A 13,669-nucleotide genomic window follows, 5' to 3' on the forward strand; every position below is an offset into this window, starting at 1 on the left:
CACCTGTACTCTGAATGTACCTTGCATTCCTGCATTCATTCATAAATCAACATTTATCGAGTTCCCACTGCCTGCATTAATCTCCTCCTGCCTGCTGGCTTCTCAAACTTTCATGTGCACGCAGATCTCCTGTGGATCTTGTTAAGATGTGGATGCTGGCTTGGGGGGCTGCATTTCTAATAAGCTCCCAGGTGATGCTGTGCTGCTGGTCTGAGTATCTCAATTCGAGAAGCAAGGTTCTAGGGCGATGGTTCCCAGACTAGCCTGCACACTGCAATCACCTGGGGAGCTTCAGAAACTACTGATGCCTCTACTCCACCCCCAGAGAGTGGATTTAGTCTGGGGTATGGGCTGGGCTATAGAATTTTTAAAAGACCTCCCACCCTGGGGTGAATCTAATGTGCAGACGATGTGGGAACCGCTGTTCTAGGGGACTTTGCCCTTCTTGTGTCTCCACACTCCCTGATCCCTAATCTCTCTCTACTGCATGGTTCCCATCAACATTTAAACGGACTGTGTCTTACATCTTAAAAATAAAAAAAAGGAAGAGGAGGAAAGAAAACAAAGTACAAAAACTCCCCTTCAATCCAGCATGGCTCATCACTGACACCCCTGTTTTCTGCTCCTTAGAGCCAAGCTTCACGAAACAGCTGCCTGCATTGGCCATCTCCGGCTCCCCCTCCCTCTCTCTCTTCTCCTGACTGTGATCTGAGGCCTTGCCCTCCATCTCCTGCGATCCCTCCCGCCTGGGTCACCCATGACTCCCTTGGACCCCTTACTGTCCTCTGTGTTACCCCATCAGGACGAGTCTTCTCCCTCCCCATGCTCCTTCCAGGGCACCTCTGATCTCTGTGTTTCCGTAACTGCAGTCTTGGCTTTTGTCCTGCTGCTCAGGCTCCACCTTCTCCATCCTGTTAGCAGCCTCAGTTTCCTCTTTCTGCCCTTTTATGTTGGTCTTCCCCGAGGGTCTGTCATAAGCCCTCTTCTTTCTACCCATTCTCCCTGGCATCAACCACCACTTCTGTGCTGCTGTTACCTGCATCTCTATCTCTAACCCGGACCTCTCCTCTGAGCTCCAGGCCCTTATATGCAAGTGTCAACTGGACATCTCTGCCTGGATGTCCCCCTGGCTCCTCCCACTCAACAAGTCCTAACTGAACTCATCCACTTTGCTTCTAAACTTGCTCCTCATCCCATATTCCCCATCTCAGTGAGTGCTCTTCCTTGCATCCTGTTGCCTGAGTCAGAAATCTGGGTGTCAACATTGCCTCCTCCCTCCCCCACTTCTCCCACATCCAAACATTCACCAAGTCCCGGTGGTACTGCCTCATTCATGCACTGAGCACCCAGGTCCTTGCTCAACACTGAATATTGAGCATTTTTTAAAAACAATGATGTCATTCCTGTCCCCGTGGAGCTTAGAGCCTGGTGAGGAACTGTGGTTAGTGCTGTATAAGAAGTCCTGGTACTGTGAGAGCACGTGGTCCAGACAGGGGTAAAAGGAGGTGGGCTGGACAGAGCGGGGCCAGTTCTGCATGGTTGCCCAGGCAGGACAAGGCGTAAATGAAACTCAAGCAGGTGCTGGGGGTGCAGATGGAAAAAAGTAGAGGAACTCAAACCTGTCACTTCTCTCCATTCCCCGCCTCACTTCCCTACCTGAAAGCACGATCAGCACCAGGGTTTCTATGACCGCCTCCTAACTGCTCTGTCAGCTTTGCCCCCATTGGACCCATTCGCCCTCAGTAAGGAACTCTTCAAATGGAAACATCACCACATCATGCTCTGCTTAGAACCCATCAACTGCATCCGTTCAAGTCCAAACTCCTCCACAGAGCCTCACAAGACCCTTTATGGTCTGTATCTTCATCTCGCATCCCACTCATTTCCACTCTTCCATCCCCCACATATGTACATTCACACACACACACACACACACACACACACACACACACACACTCTAACCTCCTGCAGCGCTGCTCCTGCCACCAGAACTCTTCTCACTTCTCCACATGCGCTAATCTCTCTTTGCTATTCCTCTGCCTCTACCTGGGGCCCGTACCTCACCCACTCTCTGGTGTGTCTGGATAATGTCCACTTTTCCTTCCAGATACCGGCTTCACCATCACTGTTTTGACCACCACTGACCCGACAAGCAAGGGTGCACCTCTGAGGTGCTCCCTCAGCCCCCGCATGCCCACCCCATGTCTGTGTAGGGCTGGGACCACTTATTTCATTACCTTTCTCTGTTGCTCGAAAGCTTGCCGTCATATCCCACATTGGGCGTAATGCCTAGCACATAGTAGGTACTCAGTAAATAGCTGATGGACAGATACCTGCCCAGGCCCCAGAACCAGCCAAAGGAGAGGATTCTTTGAGGCTGGGGCAGTCAGGGGTGGTATTTCAACTGCAGAATCCAAAAAGAGATTTGTGAGGAACTGGACCCAAAGCCCCAGCAGGGAATTATTAACACACTGAATGTTCTTGTAGCTTTTTTTTTTAATGAAAAGCAAAAGCACCCCCGAATTCCATTTCCAAGTAAGAGCACAAGTCCTCGCTGTCATCATGGCACCATTGTGAGGTATTGCCAAGTGTTTCCGTAGCTCTGTCTGGAGCCCTAGAAATATCTCTGGGTTAATGTCTCCAGCACCCTCTGGAGAGATGTGGGCACAGGTTGTGCTCTGTGCTTCCCAGCCTGGTGCCTGTCTCTGACACAGCTGTGTTTTATCTTCGTGTCTCACCCCGACCCCCGTCATCCCCAGCATTGAGAGCAGATTGGACCTGAGGAGGACTCTGCGGTGCCAGAGCTTCAAGTGGTACCTGGAGAATGTCTACCCAGAACTCAGGTATGTGCTCTACTGTTCGAGCCTTTGCCGGCTGCAGGGAGAGGCCCTTAGCCGACTTGGTCTGGAGAAGGGACACCTGTGGCCAACTAGATGAGAGTTTTTAAGTGTGTAGAGGTCTGAGAAGACCAATTGGCTCCCCTTATCCCTGAAACCAGGGAGGAATTATATTAATCAGTAGCCTCAGGGATGGAGGTTAGCTAGTAGCAGTATTTCTCAGCTGCTGGAGTTTGAGCCCCGGGGTGTGAGCTGAGAGCTCTGTTCCGGGCCCCATCTGCTCTTGTGGGTCCTGGGTCTTTCCTTGTGGCCTTGTTCCTAGTGGCACCCCACTCCCAGCAGCACAAATTGCTGTAACACAGCCCAGGGCGAAATGCCCCTGCTGTTCTCAAAACACTGCCCCAACCTCTCCAGCTGCTAGTATACTAATTGAAAGAGCAGCAGTCTTTCATCTCTCTTGTGGCTTTCCTCTAGAGTCCCCAAGGATTCCTCCATCCAGAAGGGCAATATCCGACAGAGGCAGAAGTGCCTAGAGTCTCAAAAGCAGAAAAACCAAGAGCTCTCCAATGTCAGGTTAAGCCCCTGTGTCAAGATCAAAGGCGAGGATGCAAAGTCCCAGGTTAGTAACTGGCTGGGGATACGTAAACGTGTGCAGAGACTCGGCCCCCATCACCTGCTTTTACATGATGCCAGGTGTCCAGTTATACCCAGAGCTCAGCAGCAGAGCTGAAGTTTGATTCCCCCTCAGTCTGGACTGGGTTCACTCTGCTGGGTTTCCAGATGCGTGGAATTTCTCTGAAAGATGCCTTACCAGGTAACATCGTGCCTATAGGAAATTGCCATTAAGTTAGCAGTTGAGTGAAGTACGTCATTGGTGTCCAGCCTGCTGGCAGTAAATGTGGGCTGGGTCAGGCAGAGCGGCTGGCACAGCCACCTGGCGCATATGAAATGCAAACAGAAAAGCGTGCTGCTGCCTCCAGGATGAAATGCCTGCTCTGTGAGTCTCTCTGCTGATTTAAATGACTTCCAGACAGTCACAACAGATTTGGTAAAACCATCACCATCATCCGCCATCCCATCTCTTGGCAGGGCCCTCATTTGTCCCCGTCTTGCCCTCAGCAGGCCTGTGGCTCCACCTCTGCTACCTCCTGCCTCCCCCAGGTCTGGAGGAACCACTGTCACCCTTTCTTGGAAAGGTTTCCTTGTACCTTAGTTGATTCATCAGCATAAGACTCCCGTGTTTTGTGGGTCAGTGTTCTCCCCTGAGGATAGAGCAGCTCTTGTAAGGTCATTGACGCATTCCCAGCCTGTCTCAACGTCTGTAAGTAACCCTTGGCCTGCTGAATGTGTTAAAGACATCCATCTCGTAACTTCCCTCCTGGCTCTGACAACGCTGCACAATCCTGATTCTCCTGCATTTCTGCTCTTTCTGTCTCTGTTTTCTTTGCTGGCTCCTCTCCTCCATTCTCATACCCTAATGATGAGTATTCACCAAGGTTCTCAGGTCACTGTTCTCTTCTCTAGAAATGGTTTCTTGGAGATTTTATCCACACGTCCAGCTTTAGCAACCTCCTCTGTTTCATTGATTCACAAATTCTGTATCTTCATCCATCCATGAATTCGTTCATTTACTCACTTGACAAACATCTACGTTTTCTGCTGTGAAGGTGCAAAGGTGAAAGGCTAGGCTGCAGGCCTCCATGGCCCTCAAGGGATCTAATGCAGAAATAAGCAAGTAAGCAGCCCTTCTGATAGAATCTCAGTCCTGGATAGAGTTTTGTCCGGGGCACTATAGAAGCACCGAGAGAGGTTACCCAGCGTATGCGTGAGAATGACTTGAAAATGAGCTGCTTCCTGAGAGATGAGGGAAATAGCCCAGGTCAGGGAGCGGAGAGAGGGCGGCCCAGGAGATACAGCATGTGCAAAATCTGGGGCTGAGGCTGGGTCATCAGGGGAGTCCACGGCCATGACAAACTCATCTGCAATTCAAGCCAACAGGTGGCTACAAGCACATGTTGGACACCCCGACCCTCTCCCCATCCCACTAATTCTCTTCAGGTCGCACCTTTTCCCAGGCTCCCTGGTTCCACTCCTGTCCCTGCTTCTGTGAGTCCCATCACTTCTTCCCTCAGAAAAGCTGTTCCAGGGCCGGCCCCATGGCTTAGCGGTTAAGTGTGCGCTCTCCATTGCTAGCAGCCCGGGTTCGGATCCTGGGCGCGCACCGACGCACTGCTTCTCCGGCCATGCTGAGGCCGCATCCCACATACAGCAACTGGAAGGATGTGCAGCTATGACATACAACTATCTACTGGGGCTTTGGGGGAAAATAAATAAAATCTTTAAAAAAAAAAAAGAAAAGCTGTTCCTGGACCCTGCATTCCCTTCTTTTTGCCTGATCAGTATTCCTCAGCCTCAGCACTGCTGAATTTTGGACTGGATAATTCTTTGTGGTGGGGGCTGTCCTGTGCTCTGTAGGCTGTCTAGCAGCATCCCTGGCCTCTGCCCACCAGATACCAGTAGCACCCCCATACACGTCACTCATGACAATCAAACTGTCTCCAGACTTTACCAAATGCCCCTGGGGCACAAAACCGCCCTTGTTGGGAACCACTGTGTTAGAATCTGGCCACAGCCTCCAGTCCCTGCCCCTTATCCCCCATCTGACATGCAGTCATCAAACCATTGTTCCTTATCTCAGTAGCCTTTAATGGCTCCCTATTGTCTACCAGAAAAATCCACACTCTTGGCCCAGCATTTGAGGCATCTCACCACCTGCCTCCAGCTTGCCGTATCTTTTTCAAGAACCATCTCTCTGCGCCAGCAGGACACGGGAGGGGGCTGCCTGAGTCAGACAGAACAAGGGAAAGGAAGCAGAGGTGTCCATTTTGCTCTAGGTATGGCAGCCTGGCTGGGAATGACACAGTTTGCTCAAATGGCATTTTGTAAAATGTTGTGAGTAGGTGACGCACATCCCTCTCTTTTGAATCTGTGTGTGGGCGCTGCTCATGGGGGTCCCAACAGCCAGAATGTTGTCATCCCCCTTTTCCCTGGAACAGGCGTTTGCTTGGTCTGTCTCCAGCAAAGCGGGGGCTTTTCTGCTACTTAATGTCTTTGGCTCCATAAAGAAGTGGGAGGAGGGGAGCCACAGGATCTCTGCGTCTCAGGGAGCGATCCTCCAATAGCCCAGCCCCAGGGAGAGGTTGCCAGGCCTTTATTTGACCAGAGGTAATAGTGCCTATCCCAGCTGACCTTCCAGTGGTGTGAGAAATGGGAGGAAAAAGCAATCATCTATGGGAAACTGAAGGTTATCATAGTAACAGTCCTCAAGTGAGCAGAGTTCTTTCTAGAAGATAGTGCCAGGCTGTCGCTCCTTTCTGCTTTGGAGAGAACAATTGGATTCGTGTAGCAGCAGTGTGAATTTGGGGTAATGGAAGAACACTCTGAGATAGATAGATGTTCAGTCCACTTCAACAGACACCAAGTGCTGGCTGTGCACCGGGGGCCCCAGGCTGCATGCTGGGGTGCAAGGTGGACTCAGGCTGGATTCAACACAGCTCCCTTCTAGAGGGGCTGCAGCCACAGCAGGACTGGGATGCGTGTCCAAGTGTTCTGAAGGAGTTAAACCCACCCTAGACTGATAGAAATCCACATAACTGTTTCAGCTAGAGTAATCCCCCAAGTGTGTGTGTGTGTGTGGAGTATACACCCTTGTAGGACTGACTTATGGTGCCTTTCTCCTCCTTCGTATGTGAACTCGCAGTCCTGCCTTCCTGACTCTCAGCCCCTCTACTAATGCGTCATGGCATGGAGGGGGCTCTCTCCTCTGAACCCCGCTTTGCCTCTTCTCCCCACTTCTGCTCTCCTGCATCTCTCTCCTTGTCCTGCCTTTTGGTCTGTCCAGAGGGGGTCGCATCTGCCCCTCATATCCCTTCCCATGACTCGTCCAGCCCTCTCTTCTGCTCCACCTCCTCTGTCTCTGAGAGGCCATGTCAAGGAAATGACACAGAATCCTATTAAGGAGGTATTACTATTATCCCCATCTTACAGGTGATGAAACCAAGGCCTGGAGAGATTATCCAAGCTCACATACCAGTAAGTGATGAAGGCAGGATTTGGAAAATCTGGTTGCACCACCATAGTCTCCTATTGCTGCTGCTGCCAGTCAGTGCTGATGCTGGAGCCCTTTTATTCAAGTTTAATCACAGGAGATGTCTGTCCCTGAGATCCCTCTTCCAGGCTGTCAATATTAAATCTATACATCAGCTGCACTTTGACAGCAGATAGCTGGCAAGAGATTCTTCTTCTTGGCCAGTTCCCAATGACAACCGTTATGAAAGGTCACCCCCCATGTTGGGGACTGGGGAGGGTTAGACCACAGAGTGGGCTCCTTCCCTAACATTGATGGGAACTGGGGCAAAGAATGAATGGAGGGCCACACTCCGCAGACTCCACACCAGACCAGGGGACATGCACAACGCTGGCTTCCAGCCTGGCCCGGCCCCCCTTTTCTTCCCACCCCTCACTCTGTCCCCCACCATGAACTCCCAGCCTGCATATCTACACGTGATCACTCCCTCTAAACGGTCCCCTTGGGCCTGGGTGTGTGCTAGGGACACAGTCCACCCTCAGGAGGACGGACCCAGGTGTGAGATCCATACAGGTCCTGCAATCAGGCTCGGCCCATTTGGATGGGGGATTCTGGGGTCCTAGATGTCTGGGGTGAAAGAGCGCCAGAGGGCAGGGGTCAGGAGCTCTGAGTTCTGCTTCCAACTGGCCACGCACTCTCCAGGTGGTGTGTCCCCAGACACATGGGTGTCCTCCTTGTTGAAAGGAGACTATCAGGCCATGGCTGTCCCTTGCTCTGATGCTGGCTCACATCCCTCTCCACCCCCAGCCCCATCTATCCTTCACCTGCCTTACCTCCCTTTCTTGGCTGGCTTGTCAACCATGGGAGCAAAATGTTTCATCTGGGTGTGTATTGAAGACGTCGGCCAACCCATGCCTTGGGTGAAATGCGAGAGAAATACATCATCAGTTTGTAAACGTGTGAAGCCCAAGAAGCCTCCAGGTTAACAAGTTTCCTCAACTTTGTTGGATTCCCTAGAAAAATATTTGTGAAAGATGGAAGGAAGACAGATGCACCAATCTAGTTGCTATTCCAGTTTAAAGAAGGGAAAAAACATAAATTAAAAACCTTTCAGTGTGTCTTTCTACCTATGTCCCTAGCAATTTAGGCCCCTGGCTTGTGAAGTATGCATACAGGCAGCTGATACCCTGGGTATGAGATGAAGACAAAAGCTCTTCCCCAAACCTGGACTCACATTGGCACCTCTAGGTGCATCCCCCAGTGGGACAAGGTGCCTGCATGGCGCCTTACCTGCCTGATACCACCCCTCCTACCCAAACTTTTTCAGCACACCCTTGGGAATGGCCCCATCACAACTCCCTCTGCAACATCTCTCCTGGGAGGCAAAGCAAAGGCAGTTTTCCAAAGGAAGATCTCTAGGGCCGTCTCTCTTCCTGTTGGCTTCCTACATCATCATGGTCAACGTGCAGATGGTAACAGAGCTCTCGCTCTGTGGCCAGCACCATTCTGGGCAGGCATATGTATTAACCCATTTGTTACAGCGACCATCTGCCACAGGGACTGATATTATCTTCATTTCGCATATGAGGGAACTGAAGTACAGAATTAAGTAACTCACCCAACTTTATAGGGTTAATGAGCAGGTAAGCCAGGACTCCAGCCCTGGCAGTCACTCCAGAGCCCATCAACATGACCCTACAAAACATGCACTGGGTGTGGGTGTTTAATCGCGTATGTAGGTGTATTCTTATAGCTTTGGAGGAAAGGACAGGATGGACTGGAAATAAAGAAGAGACCCAAAAGTGAGTCTAGTGAAGGTCCCAATCGAAGGAAAGGAGTGTGTCTCAGAGCCTACCAGGTCACCCTGCTGCCTCTGGTCAAAGGGCCTCCACAAGGGAGTGGCTAAGGTCTGTGTCTATGCAGCCAATGGAGACGACCCCAGCGCGGCCAGTCAGTGTAGCTGGGTGATCCTCCAAGGATGCACATGCGTCAAGAGGTTGGCTCAACGAAAGTTTCACTTGAAGCTACTCGTTCATTCCAGACACCTTGTCTGAAGAGGGCTTCAAGGATGTGATTGAGGGACAAGTGTATTGCCCAGCATGGCCTAAGAGGTTCGAGGCCAGCAGTGGCCCTGGATGCTCTCGGCTCAGATCCCATCTCACCAAGGAGGTCCCACGTTCACAGTCAACTCTGGGGTCAGCTCCTGGCATTGCTCAGAGTTCCAGTGACCTCAGTGCCCCCCTTCATAAAATTGTGCCTACCTCCCAAAATCACTATGAGGATTAAATAGACAATGAATGTGAAGCATCTAGAACTGAGGAGTCCCTTATAAGTGATTTCAGCCATCTAACCACAACATAACCAGCAATGCTGCCGTGCATTCAATGTTCCTTCTCCTTTGTTTATTCCCCACACAGAAGAATTTTTGAACACAAAACTCGCCACCATCAGTAAATGATGTGGGCTTCTGCGTTAATGAAAACACAGCCCCCACCCTCTCTCCACGTGTGAGTTTCTCTATCCTCACCCAACCACTTCCCTTCCCACGTGTCATAACAGTACTGTTCATGGAGACTGCTCCAGGGGCCAGGCACTGGGCTGAGTGCTCCGTGTGCATCGTCTCATTTACTCTCCACAACACCCCATGTTATTACCCCCATTTCACAGATGGAGTAAGCGAGGCTTAGAGAAGCTGACCAATGCCACCCAGGCCATACACGAGTAATGCCACAGCAGGGTGCACAGGCCTGCTGCCTCCAGAGACCAAGCCCTGAATACTAGGCGAGGGTTTCTCAACCTCAACACTGCTGGCATTAGTACTGGATAATTCTTTGTTGTGGGGACTGTCCTGTGCATTGTAGGATGTTTAGCAGAATCCCTGGCCCCACCTACCTAGTCGTAATAATAAAAAAATGTATCCAGACACCGCCAAATGTCCCCTGGCTAGGAGGAGAGGGGCAAAATCTCCTCGAGTGAGAACCGCTGTCCTGGGCTGATCGCTTCTTGCCTACTAGAGGGGCCCTGGACCATTCTAAGATGAACGCCTGTGCCTGGGCCCCCGACTCATCTTCATGCCTCCTATTTCAGAACTTTGCTCATTCAGTTATCTCCTCTTAAGAAGGTCTTTCCTCTCTGCTTCTCTATTCAGTGCCAGACAATAAGCCCCAGGCTGGCTGCTGTGGCCCCGATTCGTCCCAACTTTCACAGCTGTGGCCAGACAGGCAGTGACTAGAGAGAAGTCTCCTGCCCCTACTGCTGGACCTCTCCCTCCTCCCACCCACGATGCCTATCTCCCCAGACTTCCTCTAAGCACAGAAGGCCTTAAGGCTGTCCAGCCTGGACGATCTCCTCCCCATCATCAGCTCCCCTCTTCCAAGACAGAAGCAAAGAGGCTGGAGGTCCAAGAGTGGACCGCCCCCCTCCTCAGCCCCTACTGGCCTGTCCCGGAGGAGGCGAGGCCACCCGCACCTCCAGGACGGCCTCTGGATTACCTTCCATGGGTACAGCTGAGTCTGTTTGCCCTGGGGGTGGGAGCTGTGACTTTGCCAGTCCCCCAGATGGAGCCTCAGCAGACGGCCCAGTGCTCACCCATCGCAGCCAGGCCAGTCTGAGCAACCACTGCTGCCTTCCTGAATCTATTTCTGACTCTGGGATTCGTTTAATAAACCCATTCATCACCGGCCATTCTGGGAAATCTGACAGGCCGCAGAGTGGGAATCGGAAAACCTCTCCTTGCTTCCTGCCCCACTTGCTCCTGTGCTCTACTTCCCTCCTCCCCTCTCTTGCAGATGTGGCCAGAGAGCTGCATTCCTCTGGGAAATTGTGAGGCTGAATTCTTTCCGTGCCAGTAAAGCACCAGCTAACGGAAAGCCCACTTAGTGTAAGGGCTTCGATTCCTGTCTGTGCTCGTGCACATTCTCCCCTGGGGGTCTCGAGGTGGTTTCCTCAGACCTCAGCCCCAGCCCACGGTGTACCTTCCTGAAACACGTTCCTTCCCGAAAGGCGTTTGCGGAGGGCGTGTCTCAGATGTCAAGAGAACCACCACTCCGCATCCACCCCAGCCCTCCCAGCACTTTCAGTGTTTGAAGCCCCTAGATGTTAAAAATGAAGAAATGCCAAAATGGGCTTTCAGAAATTATGGTATATTTTAAGTTTTTATATTAATCAGTTAATGCTTTTAACATAAAAAATACAAAGCCAGTGTATTGTGGTGATGATAGGATAATTACAGGGTTTATTTTTAAAATGCTAATTCATGGTTCACTGCAAGCTCTGTGGTCGGGTAATGGGGCAGAGGGATGAACTTCGTCTTCTTTCCACATCAGAGACTGTATGTTTAGCCTTGTTTCCAGACAATGCAGGAATCTAAAGGTGAGGCCAGTTGTACAGTGGGCCTGTGCAAATGGCTCCCTGGCAGCCCTGCCCTTGAACCTGAGTCTGGGCCCTGGGCCCTTCTCTTCCCTCCCCATAGGGCAAGGAATTCTCGAGGCCCACACCCGGGACCTGCGCCCACCTTCTAGATCACACTCCAGACGTCTAGGACCCCAGAGCCCTCCACCCAAATGGGTGGAGCCTGATTTCAGGACCTGCATGGATTTCACCCCTGGGTCCATCCTCCTGAGGGTGGATTGTGTCCCTAGCAGACGAAGGTGTGGGCTCAAGGGGGACCATTTAGAGGGGAGTCACCACGCATGGATATGCAGGCTGGGAGTTCATGGTGGAGGACAGAGAGAGGGGTGGGAAGAAAAGGGGGGCAGGCCCAGGCTGGATGCCAGTGCTGCATGTGTCCCCTGGTCTGGTGTGGAGTCTGCGGAGTTTGGGCCTCCACTCATTCTTGTGCCCCAGTTCCCACTGATGTTAGGGAAGGGGCCGACTCTCTGGTCTGCCCCCTCCCTCGCCCCCAACATGGGGGGGGTGACTTTTTCACAGGGGTTGTCGTTGGGAACTGGCCAAGAAGAAGAATCTCTTGCCAGCTCTCTGCTGTCAAAGTGCAGCTGATCTATAGCTTTAATATTGACAGCCTGGAAGAGGGATCTCAGGGACGGACATCTCCTGTGATTAAACTTGAATAAAAGGGCTCCAGCACCAGCCATGACTGGCGGCAGCAGCAGTAGCAGAGCTGTTGGAGAGAGTCGATGTAGGGGCCACTGACATGACTTTGGATAACCTCTCTGAGCCTTACTTTCATCGTCTGTAAAATGGGTAATAGTAATAGCTACCTAGTAGGATTCTTATGAAGATTAAATTACTCCATGTAAAGCTCCCAGGACAGCTCCTGGCACATAAGTCCTCCATAAGTGTCAGCCATTTTAGCAGTGTCATCACGGTTATTGCATCGCCTCTGTGCACACAGCTGTCTCTCCCCTTCCGGCTTCTGCTGGGGGAAGGCAGATGCCATGTGTGGAATAGTCGCATTCCCAAGGCCAGAGGAGAACTTGATATGTCCCAAGGAGTATGTTTCATAACTTTTTATTACAAAATTTTTAAAATAGATGTAGAAATAGATGGCAGAGTATTAAGTACCCCCATGTACCTATCCCTGGGCCTCAAGATTTCTCACCCCACAGCCAGTCTTTTTGCATCTTTATTCCCATGCACTCCCCAGGGAGGACTTTCTGGTCCAGGTCCTTTCCCAACACCAGCAATCCGACAAGGAACAAAAGAATCCACGGGCAGGACCCAACCCTAGGGGACAGTGGCTCCCTCTGGGCTGGTGGCCCCATCCAGGTGAGGCAAGGGGAAGGTCCCAGATCAGGAGACGCGGTTGTCAGCCTCCAGGTGGTCCAGCGGGGACAGCAGAAGGACCCAAGCCTGTGGGAGAGGAGGAGGAACAAGCCGGGTCACAGAAAGACATTGACGATGTCAGCAGACAGTGGAGGTCAGGAGAGGACCTGGGGCCAGGAGGTGGCTGCCATACAGAACGAGGGGCAGACGGACCCTGTTACCTTATGGGACGCGTGGTCCTAGAGAAGAGGGCTGGCCAGCTAAGGCACACTTTTTCCTTCTTGGGCCAAGCAGAAGTGGCTGAGGAGTGGCCTGGGCCAGAGGCTGAGGGTCAGTGGGTCAGCAGGGGTGTAGGGGAAGGAGAGATGCAGCCCTCAACAGGGTCCTCTCTGCAGCTCCCCTCAGGGCATCCAGTTCACGAGTCCTCTGCTTTGACCCAGGATGAAGGCAAAGGGCAGAGGTTAGCCCCATTTCACAAGGTGGGAACAACCTCTTGGAGGTTCACATTTGACACCTGTTAGGCCAGCACCTTCGCCCCTCTGATTTAAGAATTGGGAAGTGGTTTGGGCTTCTTCAGGAGCAGTTGGTTGCTCTCTGGTCTCTGGCCCCGTGGAGGAAATGTGTGAGGAACCTTTCTCATAACGAACTTCGCAGAATGCTCCTTTTCCTTTTGGCATCAGGACTCTGCTTGTCCACCTGATTTCCTCTCTTCCTGCAAAAGCTCAGGGGCCAAATGACCTGTTAGACCAGAGTGCTGGCGTGCATGCACCCTCTCAGAATAACTTATTTCTCATGACTTTCTTCTTCCCCTCTCCACTCTTCTTCCACTCCCTCCCTCGGAACACTTCCTCGTTCCCTCTGTCCCTCCATCTGCCTCCTGCCATACCCATCGTGTTCTCAGGATGCTGAATTGGACTCCTTTTAAAGAAGAGGGGCATCTAGAGACAGCTGGGGGTGACCTGCCAGGTAGCTGCTTACAGTGTCAGGGGTGGGGAACAGACACAATCCAAACAGAGAGACT

The 13,669-nt window shown here is 51.8% G+C and overlaps 1 protein-coding gene across 1 annotated transcript in view; it reads left to right on the forward strand.

Moving 5' to 3' along the window:
- The window catches only part of GALNT14 (polypeptide N-acetylgalactosaminyltransferase 14), a 207,765-nt gene that overhangs the window by 191,873 nt on the left and 2,223 nt on the right, over nucleotides 1–13,669 (forward strand). Inside the window, exons 12-13 of the mRNA XM_087436958.1 lie at nucleotides 2,760–2,843; nucleotides 3,312–3,456. Of these exons, the coding sequence (XP_087293084.1) occupies nucleotides 2,760–2,843; nucleotides 3,312–3,456 (229 nt within the window). The remainder of the gene's footprint in view (nucleotides 1–2,759; nucleotides 2,844–3,311; nucleotides 3,457–13,669) is intronic.

This window comes from Ceratotherium simum, chromosome 11 (genome assembly GCF_057802395.1).
Source record: "Ceratotherium simum simum isolate JZ-2026a chromosome 11, ASM5780239v1, whole genome shotgun sequence".
Classification (NCBI taxonomy): domain Eukaryota; kingdom Metazoa; phylum Chordata; class Mammalia; order Perissodactyla; family Rhinocerotidae; genus Ceratotherium; species Ceratotherium simum.